Source organism: Pituophis catenifer, unplaced genomic scaffold (genome assembly GCF_029215685.1).
Source record: "Pituophis catenifer annectens isolate HBS135680 unplaced genomic scaffold, rPitCat1.0.hap2 SCAF_10, whole genome shotgun sequence".
Taxonomy (NCBI): domain Eukaryota; kingdom Metazoa; phylum Chordata; class Lepidosauria; order Squamata; family Colubridae; genus Pituophis; species Pituophis catenifer.
The window spans coordinates 25101158-25120862 of NW_027256890.1; the positions used below are offsets into that span (position 1 = coordinate 25101158).

The following is a 19705-nucleotide window of genomic DNA, read 5'->3' on the forward strand; positions in this document are numbered from 1 at the left end:
TGATCCCAGGGTCATGAGGATGTTGCGACGGTCGTTAAGTGTGACTTGTGTGAGGACTGTCCCGATCACAAGTCACGTTTTTTTTCCCGCTGCGACTTCAAACTGGTCCCTCCACGAACGGTTGCAAGTCACAAGGACTAGTCTCTATTGTTGTTGTTTTTTCCCCTGGGACTAACCCAGAAAACAGTCGGAAAAAATCCAAATCAGAGAAGGCCAGGCGAGAGCCTGAATGTTGGAATCATTCTGGGGGGGGGGGGAGGCCAAAATGAGAATTAGAACCGAAATCAAGGGGGGGGGGAAAAAACCCCAAATGGCACAAGTCCATTTTTCTGGCACAAACGTCTGTTTTATTCACAAGTCGGGAACCTTTGATCATCTCCGGTTTGTGCAGAAACACGCGATTCTGGCGGAGAGATAAAAAAAAGAAGGGAGGGAAGGAAGCATCCTTTTTATGTTTGGCAGGAGGAAGGAATCAAGAAGAAGAGGAGAAATTGTTTCGCTTGAGCAAACACCGAGCGATGGGTTGTGTTGTTGTTGTTGTTTTTAATTTGTGTGTGTGTGTGTGTGTGGGGAGAGGTTTCAAGGTGATGTAAAAATCAGAGAAAGTGCCAAATCTACACTGGGCACCTGAGAAGAGCTGAGCTTCCTGGGTTTTCCCCCCCCACACCCCTCCTTCTTCTTGTGGTGGGAAGAAAGATTGATGATTATTATTTTTTTTTCCTGTAATTTTTGGAAAGGTTAGACAGCTTAGCGGAGTGCTTGCGAGTGAAAAAATTGTGTGTTTTTTTCTTTTTTTTAATTGCCTGCTTGAGATGGGGATCTGCATAAGCTAAATTCCTTTCGCTTTGATCTCTCCCTGCTTTTTTTTTTTTTTTCCCCTCCTTCCTCTCTTCCTCAATTTCTCTTTTTTTGAGCAGCTTTGATTGGGCGGCTGCCGACTAATATGGATGCACTGGGTGGTGTAGCTCTTTTTTTAAAATCGGTATTATTATTATTAATAATAATATTATTATCTCTTTTATTCATTAAACATGAAACTCAGTCAACTGAGCATTTCAAAATGTGTCACATTATTATTATTATTATTATTTTTATTAAATATGAAACTCAGTCAACTGATATTATTATTATTATTATCTTTATTCATTAAATATGAAACTCAGTCAACTGATACGTGAAACTCAGTCAACTGATATTATTATTATTATTATTATTATTATTATTATTATTATTTAATCTTTAGTGAGATTCACAGCCTTTGAGGCTGGTTAATAGCTCAGCAACTCGAGTCCTAACCAAGGACCTAGGAACTGTTAAGGTATCGTCGGAGGATGTAAGCTGTTCCGAGTAAGGTGGTTTTTTGTAGAGTCAAAATGTTCAAGTCCGGCAAATTTAGAATTTCTAAATAGCGGGGTAGCCCTTTGGGTATTGCTCCAAGGGTGGTGGTGGTGGTGGTGGTTGTTGTTGTTGTTGTTATTATTATTATTATTATTATTATTATCTTTATTCATTAAATATGAAACTCAGTCAACTGGACATTAAAAAATGCATCACAAATACCATTGACTGGTGCTAATGGTTAATACGGGTTGCTGCCAGCGTCCTAGGGATCAACCAAATACCTTCTTAAGATGTTCCAAGTAGCACAGTTTTTTGCAGTTCCACTGGTGTTATTGCAGGAAGCTGCAATTTCTTGATGATGATCAAGGTGTTGCTAACTCCTAGACAGATTTTTTCCCCCTCCCTGAAGTTTTGTTCCCAGGTTGGTCTTTTAGCTCTTCCAAGGTTATCTCCGTTGCTCCATAATTTTTCCCTGTCTTTTTCTTCTTCCTTTCCATCGTTCTCAATATTAGTAGGTGGCTCTAGAACAGATAAACTGAGATTGATCTCCATCAATCTCTTCTACCTGGGAGGGTTGGGAATTTCAGGGTCTCCTTGGTTTGCTAACAATAGAGAGGCCTCCGTTGGGGTGGGCAAAATTTCGGGTCTGGGCTGGTTGGTTAAAACTAGCTATTTGTGCAAAGTGGGAAGGGAGGGAGAAGGAAGGAAAGAAGAGAGGGAGAAGGAAGGGAGAAAGGGAGGGAGAAAAGAGGGATGGAGGGAGAAAGAGGGACTGGGAAGGAAGGAAGGAGTGTTGATGGAGGGAGAAAAGGAAGGAAGAAAAGAGGGATAGAGGGAGAAAGTGGGACTAGGAAGGAAGGAAGAAAAAAGTGTGGATGGAGGGAGAAAGGAAGGAAGGAGTGTGGATGGAAGGAAAGAAGGGAGGGAGGGAGGGAGAAAAAGGGAATAAGAAGGAAGGAAGGAAAGAAAGAAAGGAGTGTGAATGGAGGGAAAAAGAGGAGGGAAGGAAGGAAGAGCCTTGGTAGTACAGGGGTTTAAGGCACCCTGTTATTAAGCTGGTTATTAAGACCAGCTGCCTGCAATTACTGCAGGGTTCGAATCTCGCCAAGGCTCAAGGTTGACTCAGCTTTCCATCCTTTCTAAGGTAGGTGAAATGAGGACCCAGTTTGTGGGGGCAATAAACTGACTTTGTATAAATATACAAAAGGATGAAGGCTATTGCTGAGCACATTGTAAGCCGCCCTGAGTCTTCGGAGAAGGGCGGCATATAAATCAAATTAAAAAAAAAAAAAGGAGACAGATGGAGGGAGAAAGTGGGACTAGGAAGGAAGGAAGGAAGGAAGGAAAGAAAAAGAAAGAAAAAGTGTGGTTGGAGGGAGAAAGGAAGGAAGGAGTGTGGATGGAAGGGAAGAAGGGAGGGAGGAAAGAAGAGGGTGGGAGGGAGAAAGAGAGAATGGGAAGGAAGGAAGGAAGGAAGGAAAAAAGAAGGAGTGTGAATGGAGGGAGAAAGGAAGGAGTGTGGATGGAAGGAAGGAGGGAGGGAGGGAAGGATAGAGGAAAGAAGAGAGGGAGGGAGGGAGAAAGAGGGAGTGATAAGGAAGGAAGGAAGTATGGATGGAAGGGAATAAGGGAGGGAGGAAGGAAGGAAGGAAAAGAAGGGAGAAGGAAAATCATTTCATAGGTAATATGTAAAGGGGATTTCTGTACAATTATGATCCATAGCTGGTCATATGATCTCCTTGGGGGTCTCTGTCTGCTTTCAAAGCGAGGCCGGGGTCAATGCTCCCATCCTGCTTCTCCCCACTGCTGCTTCGCTGATGCCAGACTGCCAGGAATCCTGGGTTGGGTGGGTGAACAGATGGTGGAGGAAGACCAGAAATCCAAACTATACTCCCACTGCCCGCCAGAGACATTCGTGGGCCGAACCCCAAGGCCATCAGCATGGGAATGGAATGCCGGCCATCACCCAGCCCGCCAAGCAGCGGAAGGGTTACCAAAACAATTCCTTTGAAATCGGACACCAAGGAAGATCATTGGGGAGGGGAGGGAGGGAGGGGGAAGGCCCTGAGAAAAGGGGGAAAGTAAGTAAGTTGTTTTTTTTTCCCCTGCCCAAATCTCAGATCTAGCTCTTTTTTTTTTTCTTCTTTCCCCCCTATTTTGTAACCGCTTGGCTTTAGCAAAAATATTCCTTTCAACCACGGATGCAGTCGAAGGCTAAATGACCAAGTTACTCCCACATGAAGCCAGATCTGCAGACCTGGAAAAAAATGGCCTCGATTACAGGGATTCGTGGAAAAGATGCCAGATCACAAGAGGGACAGCAGGAGGAGATGGAGACCTGGAGGGGAAGCCAGTTCGGTATCGAGGGACAACGAAGAATACCCCGGGGGTGGGGTGGGTTAAAAAGAAGAAATGCAACCCACCCACGAAGAAAGTGTCCCACCCGAAAGCTCAGTGGTCAACCAGAGTCAGGAGATAGTGAGAAATGGGATAAACCTCCCTCCGGAATAACTTTGAACCGAGGGAACAACAGATCCCAACAGATCCCAAGCTCGGTACTCTACGGAGAGCTTGAGATCTCCCGGCCAGTCAGATCCACCACCGGTTCAGCAAATCCTGGCTGTCTCTCGTCTGGCTCGGCCACCTACCCATTTTCAGTGCCATTGTAACGTTGAACTGTCACTTAAATGAATTGTTGTAAGTCGAGGACTGTATTTGAGTCTTTAAGCAGGGGCATAGGAGGACCCTGTAAAATATACCCCAGGGGTCAAAGTGCCATTTTTGGGAAGGGCCTGATGTAGAGTCCAGCCTGTGCCATCTGCCACTTTAATTTAGGGTCTGCCAGCTCAGTCTTTCCCCCCACCCCACCCACTCCTGACTGGGAGGAATGGCAGGAAGGGGTTAGTTACTTTTTATTTGAGGGGTGGGTGAGTTAGATTATCTTCAACGCGAGCTCCCTCTGGTGCCTGCTTTAAATTCCTAGCAGGTACAAAGGTCCTTTTTAATCTTCTTATCATTTATCTTATTCCAGAAGGATTTGGAAGGAAATTGAGCACTCTCCAACCTTAAAAAAAAAAAAAAAAAATCAGATTTATTTTTTTTTTTGGAAAGGGGAAGGATTTTGAAGACACTTTCCACGAAAAGTGGGGGAAAAAACGAAGTTTCCTTGATGAATATCTCTTTCTGAAGCTTTATAAGGGTGTGAGGATAATGGTAGTACATTCCTAAAATATGCCTTAATTAGTTTATCCAGTTTTTTTGGGGGGGGGGCAGGCAGTGGTTATTTAATTTGGGGAATTAAAACAAGAGATTTAAAGGGAGTTGGAAGCAATAAATTACCCACGAGAAGGGAAAGAAAATAAAAATAAAAAACGAGGGAAGGAAGACACAGGTGTGATTTGCACTGGATTGGTAATCTCAGACTGGGCAACTTTTTTTAAAAAACACTTTATTAATCTTTTATTACATTAAAAACATAAAAAATTATATCACTTAGCAAGAGCTATTTGTGGTGTTTTTCTTGTAACAGTAATTTGTGTGTTATTTACAAAAATTAAATTGTGCGTGTTTACAGTCTTATTTTATCTATTACTTATACTTAATAACTATCTATCTTTAATCTATCTCTGTTCTATCCAGTTATACCACTGTTCCCACACATTGTAAAATATCGATGCCTCTTTATATTTTAAACTCAGTGTTAATTTGTCCATTTCTGCGCAATTCATGACCTTTTGTATGACAAGTTTCTCTGCGGGTGTGCATGGCTGTTTCCAACATTGAGCGAAGGCCATCCTGGCAGCGGTTAATATGTGTAGTACTAGATATTTTGTGTTCTTCACATATATTTTTTTTTGAAGATCCCCAATAGAAAGAGTTCCAGTTCTAAATCTAATTGTTCATTACAGACTGGGCAACTTTTAAAATGGGTGGACTTCAACTCCCAGAATTCCCCATGCATGCATGGGGAATTCTGGGAGTTGAAGTCCACCCAAGTTGCCCAGTTCGAGAAACACTGATTTGTGTAAATCACCATTTCGTCTGCGGGATTGATTGGATGATTTCCAGAGAAAAGTTTATGGACTTTGCAAATTGAAATATCAATAGTTTCTGTTGAGTTGATGTATTGTTGCTCAAAAGTGGCTTGAACATGCAATGTTTTGCAGCATTCGCACAACACGCTAAACCTGGGTTTTAATCTGGGTTAGTTTGGAGGGGGGTTATCAGGCTGTTTAAAAGCAGCCCTCTTGGCTAGTTTACGATTCAGGGCCCTGGAGAAATCTCAAAATATGGAAATTCACTGGGTGGGTTAAAAGGTGTTGTGTGAATGGCGCCGAGGGAACCCTAAGTTTTGATTTATTTATATTTCATCTTTGCCATTCAGGAGAAATTTTAAGATTTGGGTTTTTGTGGGGAAAAAAAAAGGGAGGAAAAATGTTCTCTCAGGCAAAGTTCATGTATCACGCTCACCTCTACTTTTCTGCGGGTGGAAGGTAAATTAGCATGTTGTCTGCAATCATGGTTTATTGATTTAATATGTCTTCACTGGCCATAGCAAAGTAGTTTTCCGACTTATTTTTTTATTTCATTTCATTTTATTTCATTATTTTATTTTATTTATTTTAATTATTTTATTAATTAATTATTTTATTTATTTTATTTATTTTATTTTAATTTAATTTTTTTTAAATTTTTGTTATTTTATTGACCACAGCTGGCTGGCAGAAGAAACCTTTCATTCCTATTATTAATCGATATTGAATTAAGATTAATCAAGATGAAAATGTTTTATATATATATATATATATATATATATATATATATATATATATATATATATATATATATATATTGCTCTTAGCCAATCAGCGGCTAAGAAATTCAATTCCCCCCCCCGCCCGCAGAACTCGAGTTAAAGGGCGGGGTTTTAGGGAAAGGGGCGGAGCAAGAACGCTAGCGCGCATGCGCGTCTCCTTTCTCCCTATTTGTGTTGTGGGGCTAAAGGTAAACCCTCCGCGCTTTCCCGCTCTTTTCGCCTTCCTTTCCCTCCCCGCCGTTCTCCTCCCGCCTATTATCTCCTCCTCTGCGCAGGCGTCCCAGGAGAGGCGCTTCCTGCTCTTCCGCCCTCTCTTTTGCCCTTAACGCCTCGCTGCGCAGGCGCGGGCGGCCTCGCGCCCATCCTCCGCGCCATCGCGTCAGGGGTTCTTTTTAGGCCGCGCTTTGCTTTTCCCCGCCGTTTTTTTTTTGGTTGGGGGGGGGGGTTGTCTCTGCGCAGGCGCAGTAGCGTCGTAGCGGTTTTTTTTAAAGTCTCGGGTCACGCATCATTGGGGAGGCTGTGGGGGGCTCGCGGTCGCCTTCACCATGGGGGTAAGGGGGGGTTGAGGGAGGGGGAAGGGCTGGAGTCGGAGGGGGGGTTTAGGAACCGCGAGGGGGATATAACGTATGAGGAGGGGGCCACAAATGGGGGGGGGGGAGCTGAATGTAAGGGGGGGATTTTGGGGGGGGGAATTTGAGGTAATGGGTTGAAAAGCCTGGCCTGGGGGGGGTGAGAAAGGATGAAGGGCCAGGCTATAAATTGGGGAGGGGGGCTGTGGGAGGGGGATAAAACGAGATAAAAACTAGGTGGGGGGGGCTTGTCAGGATCAAGAAGGGGGGGGAAGAAGAAAAAATGGGTGTCTTGTATTTATTATTCTAATTTATTTATACAGCTGCCCACCTGATAAGATAGTTTTAGTATATATAGCCCTTAAGGGTGGAAATGGGGGGGGGGGAGGGAGGGTCGGGGGGGGCTTGTATTTTAAATATTCAGCAGAGTTTGCGGAGATGGGGGGAGGGGAAGGAGGGATGTTTATAAAAGTCTTTGGAGTGACTTCTCCCCCTTCCTGGCCTCCAGATGGTGCTAAACTACAGTTCCCATCCTCCACAGCCAAAGGGGGCATCTTACAAAGTCAACGGGGTTTGGGTTGGGTTGAAAAGAGGATATTGAACAGATGATTGAGAGAGAGAGAGAGACAGACAGACAGACAGCCAGATAGATAGATATAGACAGACATGATGGCTGGATAGATTGGATGGATGGATGGATGGATGGATGGATAGATTGGATGGATGGATAGATATAGACAGACATGGCTGGATAGATTGGAATGATGGCTGGCTAGTTAGCTAGAAGATGGATAGATAGATGATGGCTGGATAGATAGATGATGGATAGATAGATAGATGATGGATAGATAGATAGATGATGGATAGATAGTATAGATAGATATAGACAGACATGATGGCTGGATAGATTGGATGGATGTCTAGATAGATGATGGCTGGATAGATAGACGATGGATAGATAGATAGATAGATAGATAGATAGATAGATAGATAGATAATGATGGATAGATAGGATAGATATAGACAGACATGGCTGGATAGATTGGATGGCTGGATAGATAGATGATGCATAGATAGATAGATGATGGCTGGATAGATACATAGATATAGACAGACACGATGGCTGGATAGATTGGATGGCTGGATAGATGATGGCTAGATAGATAGATGATGACTAGATAGATATAGACAGACATGGCTGGATAGATTGGATGGATGGCTAGATAGATGATGGCTAGATAGATAGATAGATGATGGATGGATAGATAGATAAATATAGATGACATGATGGATAGATAGATGATGGTTAGCTAGCTAGATGATGGATGGATGGATGGATGGATGGATGGATGGATGGATGGATGGATGGATAGATGATGGATGGATAGATAGATAGCTGATGGATGCATGGACAGATAGGTAGGTTGGATGGATGGATGGGTAGATAGGTAGATAGATAGATATAGACAGATGATGGCTGCATAGATTGGATGGCTAGATAGATAGACACAGTGTCAGGTTTCGATGTTGAAGTGCTGACACAGATGATGGATGGATGGATGGATGGATGGACAGACAGACAGACAGACAGATATAGACAGATGATGGATGGATAGAGAGAGAGACATAGACAGTCATAGACATATAGATAATAGTAGTAGATAGACAGATGTGGGCAGACATAGATAAATAGATAATAGATGTTTTGCCCTTTTTCTGACCTTGCCACAATTGTGAAGTGATTCACTGCCGTTGTTAAATGAAGAGCACGGTGGTTAAGTGAATCTGGCTTCCCCCCCTTGACTGCTTGTCAGAAGGTCGTAAATGGGGATCTTGCATGATCTCAAAAATAGATACGAGTCCGTTACCAAGCATCTGAATATTGATCACATGAGAGGGGGGAAATGCTGCAACGGTCGTAAATGTGAACAATGGTCATAAGTCCCTTTTCCCCCCCGTTCATGTTGTAACTTTGAACGGTCCCTAAATGAACTGTTGAAAGTCGAGGACTACCTCTGTAAGCAGTGGTGAAATGTAAAATTTGTTGCTACCGGTTCTGTGGGCGTGGCTTGGTGGAGACCATGTGACTGGGTGGGCGTGGCTTTTTATTTATTTTATTTTTTAAAAAAACTTTTTTAAAGCATTTTTCACGCGAACTGGAGCAAACCAGTAGCATTTTACCCTTGCTGTGTAGTGTGTATAGAGCCTCTTACACCATCTACCAACTCTGCTCTCACATTCTCAAGTGACTTCCTAGCCAAGCACACACACAATGAATTGGAAAAGGTGGCCTTGCTTGAACTTTTGAGGGGTGGAAGGGTTGCAGGGAGGTTAAACAAACGCATATTTCTGGCTTGAAAGCACCAGAGCTGCTGAATCATCAGCCTGGCAGAAAGTTTGGATTTTTGTTTTGTTGTTGTTAAAAAAAGGAGCATTTCCAAGGCACATTTGTATGAGCTTGCAGTGGTAGAAACAAGGGGGGAAAAAGTTATAGGATCAAAGCTGTGGGAGGCCTGGATTCCTGGTAAGATTTGCTTCCTTGTTCTTGAAAGCTGCATCACGGCACATTTTGAATCCCCGAGGAACAGCCTCCAAATTAAAAAAAAAAAAAAATTAAAGGAGTTAAAAGTGTTTCGGATAGCCATGAGCTGGAAAACGATGCTGCATTAAGGAAGTAGAGTTCGAAGCGTTCACTTGTTTATTCACAACTTTTTTAAAACAAAAACCTCACATTTTGATTGGCTTAATCCACAGAAAGTTTAGTTTATGAACTGGGGATGTTATTGTTAATCAGGGATGTTTTATTCTTTTGTTGCTGTAATAGAGATAAGCTTTTGATTGACAGCTTTTATTGATTTAGCAGAATCCTTCGGTTGGTCAAGAGTTTTATTGTATTATTTTATTTTATTTTATTTTATTTTATTATTTTATTTGGATCATATAACTGCGGGAACGCTCTCAACGGTCATAAGTGGAAGCATTGAAGATGAGTTCCTTTTTTTGTAATTTTGAGCATTCATTAAACAAATGGTTGTAATCGGAGGACTACCTGAATTTCAGGCCTTTGCAGAAAATGCAGTCTAGAGTTACAACAGTTCATTTAGTGACCATTCAAAGTTACAACACCCCGGAAAAAAAGCGACTTGTGAGTGTTTTTCCACATTTATGACCGTTGCAGCATCCCTGTGGTCACCTGATCAAAATTCAGAGGCTTGGCAACTGACTCATACTTACGACGGTTGCAGTGTCCTGGGGTCACTAATCCCCTTTTGCGACCTTCTGACAAGCAAAGTTGATGGGGGAAGCCAGATCCACTTAATGACGGTGTTACTAACTTAACAACTGCAGTGATTCACTTAACAACCGTGTCAAGAAAGGCCGTAAAATGGAGGGGGAAAATTCACTTAACGACTGTCTCACTTAGCAACATAAATTTTGTGTTGCTCAATTGTGGTTGTAAATCGAGGACCACCTGTGCGGTGGAAGAAGCCTTCATAGATGGGGAACTGTTCAGTTCTGTTTGTGTGTTGTGTCTTAGCATTTCAACCCTCCTGGTTGCAGAGGAAGTCCAGTAAAGGGAAGGAGAAGAAGCAGAAACGATTGGAGGAACGGGCAGCCATGGATGCTGTCTGTGCCAAGGTTGATGCAGCAAATAAAGTGAGTTTTTTTTTCTCCTTTTTTTAATTCCACGTCTTTATTATTTTACCATGCAAAGTATGCCTTATCTTGCAGCTTCTTCCTTGCGGCTATAAAAAGAAAACCTTGCATAAAACCAAATTAGTATACCGTATTTTTTGGAGTATAAGACCCACCTTTTTCCGCCCCAAAAAGGGGGTGAAAATTGGGTGAGTCTTATACTCTGAATGTAACCCCACCCAGCCTCCCAAACAGAGATTTCAGAGGCTGAAAGAAGCCTCTGAAAGAAGCAACAGAAAAAAAGCCTCTGAAAGGCTTTTATCTAAAATAATATGGCAAGCAACAAAAGAAGAATCAGTAAAGGTTCTAACCAAACTATGTTAACAAATCTGGAGAATGGCACAATAACCAACAGATGGGAAGAGGTTAATCTACATAACCAAAACCAAAGAAAGGAGACTGAACAGAGTACAGATAGTCCTTCAGAATAAAAGCCTCTGAAAGAAGCTTCAGAAAAAAACCCTTTTTTTCTGAAGCTCTGTTTCGGAGGCTTTCAGAGGCAGAAAAAAAGTTTTTTCTGAAACAGTTTAAGTTTCAGAGGCAGGAAAAAAAGCAAGGCACAGAGCTCACAAGCAATGAACCTGTTGCTAAAATTCACCTCTGGAAACAGCTGATTGGGGGTATTCCGGGAGGCTGATCCACCTGCCAATCAGCTTTTTTCATATTTTCCTCCCCAAAACCTAAGGTGCGTTTTATACTCTGAAAAATACGGTAGTTAAAACCTGGGGCAACCTTGGCCGCTTTAAGACTTGTGGACTTCAGCTCCCAGAATTCCCATAGCTGGCTGGAGAATTCTGGGAGTTGAAGTCCACAAGTCATAAAAGTTGTCGAAGTTGGACACCCTTGATGGTAGTGGTTAGAAAAGCAACTTGATTTTTGATTCTGCTCAACGCCTCTGTTCTGAAACTTGAATGGCTTTAACCCCAATAATTGCATAATTTAGAAATGTGTGATGTAGGGAAAATAAAGCTTTCCTGAACAGGCAGTCCTCATGACTTACTGGGAGTAGAATTTCCGTTGCTAAGCAAGACAGCTGTTAAGTGAGTCCTGCTGCTTTGATTGACCTTCAGTGATACTGTTTTTATAATATAGGTAGTCCTCGACTTATGACCAAGGTTATTCTTTGAATCCAGCTGTTGCCTTCTGTTTTATGGTTGCCTGCTGGTAATCACCAAGCCTTTGCTTAGCAACCTGTCCAGACCAAATTTGAAAGGCTGACTCCTGGGGATTGAAGCATTATTTTTAAACCCTGTTTTGAAGGTGGGAGAATACAGATCTGTGAGTTTATTTCTTGCCTGACGAGAACAAATTGGTGAGATTGAAATCTTTGTCCTTTAGGAGAATTCTGGTGTCTTAGAGAAGGAATGGATTAAGCCATTTGGAGGATCTGATTGTTATTAGACACTAGTCAGAATAAAGATATATAAATAAACATTTTAATTTTAACAGAGGAAAAGGCAAGCAGAGGAAGGAGCTGAAGAAAAGAAGTCCCCCCCCCCCCACACACAAAAAACTGATCTCTGCCCTGCAGGTCTACTTATGAACAAGACACTTTCTATCACATTGAAGTTAAGGCAGTTTAGCTGATTAATTACTGCAGAGAATGCGATCAGCTGAAGGTAGTCTACCTGCATCAAGTAGTCCTCCACTTACAGCCATTCATTTAGCGACCATTTGAACTGAAATAAGTGACTTACGACTGGTCTTTGCCCTTAACGACTTGCAGCCTCCCTGCAGTGACGTGGTCAGAATTCAGGTTCTTGGCAATTGGCATGGATTTAGGATGGTTGCAGCATCCCAGAGTCACATGATCCCCTTTGGGGATCTTCCCAGATGACTTCTGACGAGCAAAGTCAGCATTTTATTTAACCTTGATAACGTAACAAAAGCCAGACTTTTTATTGTCTTGATCTAACCCAACTCCAATTAAAAACTCAGAGACAGGCATTTTCTTAAAGTTCCTGTTTATTAGAGTAGGTATGCTGGCACATATGGGAAAACCCGAATCTGAGAGTTCCGGGTTTCCCCTCAGTAACTCAAAATCCCAAATCCATCCTCCTGCGCCCATCACCCGATCCAATCATCATCCGTCCCAACTTGAGCCATCACTGCGACCACTCCTCCTCCAGATGCAGGAACACCAAGACCTTGACCAAAGGGTTGGATCTAGGTTGGATCTCTCTTTTATGATCTTCCACCCATTACTTAGTGTCCTGCCTTCAGGTGCTTTGGACGTGGACCCCTTCTTCCTTGTGGCAGCCCCTCAGAGATGGAGCACTCCCTCACTATTCATTAGTTTGTCTAATGACTTTCTTTCTTTGTACAGTTGGGAGACCCATTGGAAGCTTTCCCCGTGTTCAAGAAATACGACAGAAATGGGTGAGTAAAAAGCCTGTGTCCTTTTTTTCGAGGGGAGTGTTTCGAATTCAAGCCTCTCCCTCTGTGACAAATACCGCATTTTTCGGAGTAGGAGACGCACTCCCCCCCCCCCCCCCAAAAGAAGGTGAAAATTTGGGTGCGTCTTATACACCGAATGTAGCCAAAAACGAAGGCAGCGATGGTCTGTGGCAATCCCTGCAGCCTGGAACAGCTGATTGGGAGTATTCTGGGAGGCCAATCAGCTGCTCGTGCTGCATCAGGCTACAATAATGTGATAATATAAAGCTGACCTGTCTGTTTGCTATTTGCTGCAAGGACTCAGAGTTTGCAGCAGCAATCACATCCAGAAAGCACACACAAGTAACTGATTCAACAGGATTCAATAACTTCTCTTTATATATAATATAACACATGAAGTAAATATACAATACCAGAAGCAGGTTTTCCAATGTGGTAGTAAATACAAGCAAAACACAGGACAGGAGAGGAGTTTCGGTTTTGAGCAGCAGACTAGCACTAGTTCAGTACAGACTCAGAGCTGCAGAGCTAAGCCACGCCCAGGCTCCTTGCTGTCTCCTTCCTTGTTGCTCACACAGCAAATACTGTTTCAGTTTCCAAACAGCCCTCAACTCTCTCACACACTGACAGGACGCTAGCCAGATGAATACCGATGGGTGCTGGTAGGCAGAGGCAAGATTTTTCTTTTCTTATTATTTTCCTCCCCAAAAACTAAGGTGCATCTTACACTCCGAAAAATACGATAATTGCACAGCCTCACTCTTGTCCTGCTTGTCGGCTGCTTGGCATTTCCTGTCTCGCAACCCCCCCCCCCCCCCGAGATTTAATTGCATTTCCACAGGTAATCCTAATTTACGAATTGTTCTTTCGTTACAGACTGAACGTTTCCATCGAGTGCAAACGCGTCTCCAGTTTGGATCCGGCTATTCTTGACTGGGCATTTGAGCTGACCAAAACAAATATGCAGACTTTGTAAGACTATAAAGGATACCCAGGGATAATGGGAGGCCAGTGGGGCAGCCATGACCAGTAATTGTGGTATGAGCAAAAGGAGTTTCAATCTCACACTCTCTGGTTCAAGAGTCCAAAATATTTTATTTTTAAGAGGGGGGAGGGAAAAGTGCTCAAAAGTACAGGTAGACCTCGACTTACAACAGGCTTGTTTAGTGACCATTCCAAGTTAACAACAGCACTGAAAAAGCGGCTTATAACTTTTTCACACTTATGTGATTTTAAAAATTCAAATGCTTGGCAACTGACTTGCATTTATGACGCTTGCAGTGTCCCAGGGGGAGTCACATGATCATCCTTTGGCGACCACCTGACAAGCAAAGTCAATGGGGAACCCCCGATTCACTTAACAACCGGGTTAATAACGTCACACCCGCAGGGATTCGCTTAACAATCGTGGCCAGAAAGGCTGTAAAAATGGGGGCAAAACTCACTTTAACAACTGTCTCGCTTAGCAACAGAAATGTTGGGCTCAATTGTGGTTATAAGTAAGAGGATGACCTATACAAGGATCCGTGGCAAGTCATTTTTCAGCGTTGTAACTTTGGACGGTCAGTAAGTGAATGGTTGCAAATCAAGGATTACCTGTAGTGACTTCTGAATATGATCATTGTACAAAGGTTGATCATCCCATCCTTAAGGATCGTCTCGTTTGTTTTTTTTTTTTTTTTCCCCTGTCCTCCTTCAAAGGTATGAGCAGAGCGAGTGGGGATGGAAAGATCGGGAAAAAAGGGACGAAATGACCGATGACCGGGCTTGGTACTTAATCGCTTTGGAAAATGGCTCCCTGCCTGTGGCGTTCTCGCATTTCCGCTTCGACGTCGAATATGGGGAGGAGGTTCTCTATTGGTAGGGCTTCCCACTTGGAATTTCAGTGGATGGATTGCCGGCTTCAGGCAGGAAAGTCGAAGGGAATGGAATAGAAATAGAATAAAATAAGAATTAATGGAATGGAATAGAAAATATGAAATGGGATGGGATGGGTGGGATGGGATAGAATAAGAGTAGAATAGAATAGAATAGAATAGAATAGAATAGAATAGAAAAGAGAAAAGAAAAGAAAAGAAAAGAAAAGAAAAGAAAAGAAAAGATGGAGTGGAATAGAATAGAATAGAAGAATGGAATGGAAAATATGGCATGGGATAGAATATAATAATAATATAATTAATAATAATAATAATAATAATAATAATAATAATAATAATAATAATAATAATAGAATAGAATAATAATAGAATAGAATTAATGGAATGGAATGGAATGGAATAAAAAATACAGAATGGCATGGAAGAGAATGCAGAAAAAATGCAGAGTAGAGTACAACCGAACAGCAATAGCACTTATATACCACTTTCACTGTGCTTTTACAGCCCTCTCCAAGCACTGTACAGAGTCAGCCTATTGCCCCCAACAATCTGGGTCCTCATTTTACCGACCTCAGAAGGATAGGAGATTGAGTCAACCTTGAGACCCATTAGGGTTGAACTTCAGGCTGTGGGCAGAGTTGGTCTGCAATTCTGCATTCTAACCACTGCGCCACCAGGGCTCTACAATGGAAAGAAGAATTTGCCTGCAAAACAAAACAAAAATCTGTGCTGCGTGCCCACCGTGCCTTCTTAATGTGACCCCCCCTAAGTTCATATCACATGACCCCCGTATTTGGCACTTCATCAGTTATTTTCATCTCTCGTCGGTCTCCTTGTTTCAGTCCTTCACTCCTTATCAGTCACCGAATCCCCAAGCAAGCTTTCAGTATATAGTGTTTAAATAGTTGCAAGCACTGATGTTAAATGTGGGTTTCTCGCTTGATTGAAAGCTCTTCCCCTTCTAAATAGAGGCAAAGGCTTTGGAAGGTGTTTCCAAACTCGGCATCTTGTGCTTCAAATGGCAATAACCAAGATCATAGATGGTACAGCTGGCATTTGCTTACTTATTTCTCTCTTGCTCTAGCTACGAAATACAGCTGGAAAGCAAAGCAAGGAGGAAAGGCCTCGGCAAGTTTCTCATCCAGATCCTGCAGCTTGTGGCAAATAGGTAGGGCTGTGCTTTCCCATTGTTTCTGAGCTACAAATCACTCCGGCCTCCCTGGAGGATCCCTGCGGATTTTACTCCGCTTAGTAGTTGCCGATGGTAACGAGGCAGCGCTGTCCGAAGACATATTCCGTGGTCATGTGGCCAGCCTGATGACATGGAGGCGTTGTGACCTTCCCGCCAAAGTGGTACCTATTGTATCTACTTGCATTTGCATGCTTCTTAACATGCTCGGTGAGCAGGAGCTGAAGTGAGGATGGGAACTCGCCCCGTCTCATGGTGTTTGGGGTTCGAACCTGGGCTGTTGATTTTCCAGCTGACGAGCCCAGTGTCTTAACTGTTGAGCCACAGTCAATCTCATTGGGTGGGGGGGGGGCAAACTTTATTGATGTTTAACAAGACCAACTCTCCACATTAAAACCTGTGATATTCCAACCTGAATGTTACAGATTTAATTTAGCCAGGGGCGGGCTCAATATATTTCTCATTTATTCTTTACTAAACTAACATTGGGGAAGCGGTAGCTCAGTGGCTAAGACGCTGAGCTTCTCGATCGAAAGGTCGCCAGTTCAGTGGTTCGAATCCCTAGTGCCGCGTTCCTGTTTTTCTCTCGTCCTATTCTGATTTTGCCTCTCCCTGACTTTTCTCAGCACACAGATGAAGAAAGTCATGTTAACGGTCTTCAAACATAACCACGGAGCCAACCAGTTCTTCAGAGAAGCTTTACAGTAAGTCAAAGATTTGGTTTCATCATTCTCTCTTTCCAAGGCAGAAAGAAAACAAGGGGATCGCTGAATAATTGGGGTTTTTTTTTTTGTTAAAAAAAAAAGCCTTTTTAGCGCATCGCCTCCTTGCTTAGACTAGAGTGTTCACCCTGTTAAAATTATTTTGACCATTTTCCCCCAAATACGATCCAACTTCTATCGATAAAACACCAGCTGGAGGTCTGTGTGTGGGCCTGCTTTTTTAAAAAAGAATTGTCCTGACCCTTTAGATTTGAAATAGACGATACCTCACCGAGCATGTCTGGCTGCTGTGGGGAAGACTGCTCCTACGAAATCCTCAGCCGGAGAACCAAATTTGGCGAGAGCCAACAGGCTCACTTGGGCACTCAGTGTGGGGGCTGCTGCCATTGAGGTGCTCCTTCCGAAATAACCCCGTCGCCCTCCACGTAAGCGTGCCTTCCTCACGGCTTCTCTTGACCTCTCACCCCCCCAGCCTCTCCAATTCTTGCGGCGTTCTCAAAAGTCAAGAAGGACACAACTCCTGGGGTTAACATGCCGGATCCCGGGATCAGAGATCCCCGGTCCTTTAAATCAAAAGCCGAGATTTTAGGCTTGATCTTGCTTACCTGCAGCCTTGAACTGAAGGTGGGAATCTGCGGTGGGGGGGTGGGTTTTTTTTTCCCCGTCCCTCTTTTTCTTTTTTCCATGGAAAATTGATGATGGGGTTCCTGCCTAAAGGCATTGACTAAGAATTAGTGAGCCTTTCTCTGCGGATGAAGGATAGACTTTGGGGTTTGGCAGATCAAGGCGATTTGAGATGTTTTTTTTTTCCTGTATTCCTTCTGTGCCCGTTTCCCCACTTTCGTGTTTGAATAATTTGCAACACCGGGTTTTATCGTTTCGTTGGAGAACTACAGCAGGTTTTGAAAAAAAGAACATACTTCCTCTAAATCAAATCGTTGGGAAGATCTTCACCGGATGTGTGCGTGTGTTTTGAAGCAACTCTTTGTTGTCTGGGCTTATAGGAGGAAAGAGGGATCCACACAGATTTTTAGAACTGGATCCTAAGTATAACACGGTTGCAACTGGTTATATTTCCCTCCTTGTGCGTTGAGGGGACAATAATCCGCCCGAACGGATTACTCCACACGCAGCCTGCTCTCGGTCAGCTCCCAACTAGATCTTCAGCCTAACTAAAATGGCACAATTTCTTCTCAGCCAGCTGTGCTAGAAACAACTCGGAGCGGTTTTGTTGTCTGAAAGTTCCCAGTAGGAGCAATTGTGCAAGAGCAAATAATTCCAGTTCACTAGGACCGTGTCCTTATTGTTTAGGAAGTCCTCTAGTCCGTTGGTTTTGGAACTAAAAACTGTCAGCAGATATGGCCCCATTATGATACATTGGTTTAATCAACATCTTGATTTTCCTTTTAGACTTTTGCATTGATGGATTTCTCTCCCCTTCCCTCCCCCCCCCCCAAAAGGGGAGAAAGGTGATTGAGCATGTTGAGTGTGGCATGCAAAATATTTTACATTTTGAATCTGAAATAATATACTTTTGTATATCTAGTGGATGTTTCCTCATTTTATTTTGCCCTTTTTTGGGGGGGGGGTAGTTTTGTTTCACAGAACCAATTTCAAGTTACCTGCTTCTTATTAAACCGGTAACTTTTTGCTGGAATCAAAGGGGAACAGTCTGATTTATTTTTAAATGAAAAGGTTAACTGGAGTGGTGGTGGTAGGTGCAGTTTGTCTGTTTTTTAAAAAATAAACATTCTGTTTGATCTCCAGTGGGTTGTAAATGATGTGTTCTCAAGTATAGCTTCCCTTGTGATGTATTTCGGGGTTCTTTTTTAAGAGTAAAATTGGGTGCTCTGCTTTTCCTAAACATTCAAGAGAATATCTTTTGTGTTGAACAATTGGAGAAGTTTCTCTCTCTTTTGAATACTTTTCTACGGACCACTTTAAAAAAGTCACAATTCCAAATGAAGAACTACCAATTCTCTTCTTCGGTTCAAGAGTTTTCATTTCTTCTTGTTCTTATTGGATGCCGACTGTCATCCTCCCAAGGCCTGTTATAAAAATGGGTATTTGAGTTTGCAAATGAGATGCAAGCCAAAAAATAAAAATAAAAATGGAAGCGATCCCTTTGTATGTCGAAAAATCAGCTTTCTGTTCTGACTCTTAAAGCATTTTTCTTTCTGAATTCTGGGAGTTGAAGTCCACACATATGCTCACTGGGGAATTCTGGGCGTTGAAGTCCAGACCTCTTCCAAGGCTTAGCGGATGCGGTTGTGGAGAGCAGGGCCCTAGTTGAATCAATAGTTTTACATCCAAAAGGTAAAGGTTTCCCTCACAAATATGTGCTGGTCCTTCCTAGCTCTAGGGGGCGGTGTTCATCTCTGTTTCAAAGCCGAAAGCCAGCGCTGTCCGAAGACGTCTCCATGGTCATGTGACCGGCATGACTCAACACCAAAGGCGCACGGAACGCTGTTCCCTTCCCACCAAAGGTGGTCCCTATTTTTCTACTTGCATTTTTTTTTACCTGCTTTCGAACTGCTAGGTTGGCAGAAGCTGGGACAAGTCACGGGAGCTCACCCCATTACGCAGCAGCACTAGGGATTCGAACCGCTGAACTGCCGACCTTTTAATCAACGGGCTCAGCGTCTTTGCCCCTGAGCTACCGCGTCCCTTTTACATCCAAAGACAGGTTGAATTTCTGGCAGGATGGCCCAGAAGGCAATGGCTGGACTTGCCACCTGAGACCTGCCAGAATAAGCTAAAAATAGAAACGTTGAGCTATAAACAGAAGTTGACAAGTAGCCAACTATCCTATTTTTGCCTGGCGATTGGGCTAAGCCAGCCCAGAATGATTACGCCATGACTCACTGTGTGGTCGGAGCCCAGAAAATTGGGCTAATTGCATAAACAATGGTTAGTTCCAGGAGGGGTGGATGTATCACACAAACACAGCTGCCGTCTTATCTTCTGCACTGGTGGCTTCCTTTGTCGAGAAGCCGAAATATATCTGCCAGAGGTGTCCCACCTGGCTGCTTAGCTGACCAAAAAAAAAAAAAAAAAAAGCTAGGTTCTTGGCACCTCTAAGGCTTGGCCAGTCTTTG

The 19705-nt window shown here is 43.0% G+C and overlaps 1 protein-coding gene across 3 annotated transcripts; it reads left to right on the top strand.

Moving 5' to 3' along the window:
* The first annotated feature begins 6660 nt into the window (after positions 1-6660).
* Positions 6661-18373, top strand: NAA40 (N-alpha-acetyltransferase 40, NatD catalytic subunit). 3 transcript variants are annotated; one of them, XM_070950524.1, is made up of 8 exons: positions 6661-6708; positions 10288-10383; positions 12749-12801; positions 13696-13791; positions 14521-14679; positions 15781-15864; positions 16512-16589; positions 16856-18373. In XM_070950524.1, exons 1-8 carry the CDS (start codon positions 6703-6705, stop codon positions 16995-16997), a joined length of 714 nt encoding a protein of 237 aa, XP_070806625.1. In that variant the 5' UTR covers positions 6661-6702; the 3' UTR covers positions 16998-18373. The 3 variants fall into 3 exon arrangements, with proteins under 3 accessions (XP_070806625.1, XP_070806626.1, XP_070806623.1); XM_070950525.1 differs by having other exon boundaries at positions 6673-6708; positions 10265-10383; XM_070950522.1 differs by lacking the exon at positions 6661-6708 and having other exon boundaries at positions 10063-10383.
* Positions 18374-19705: the final 1332 nt, after the last annotated feature.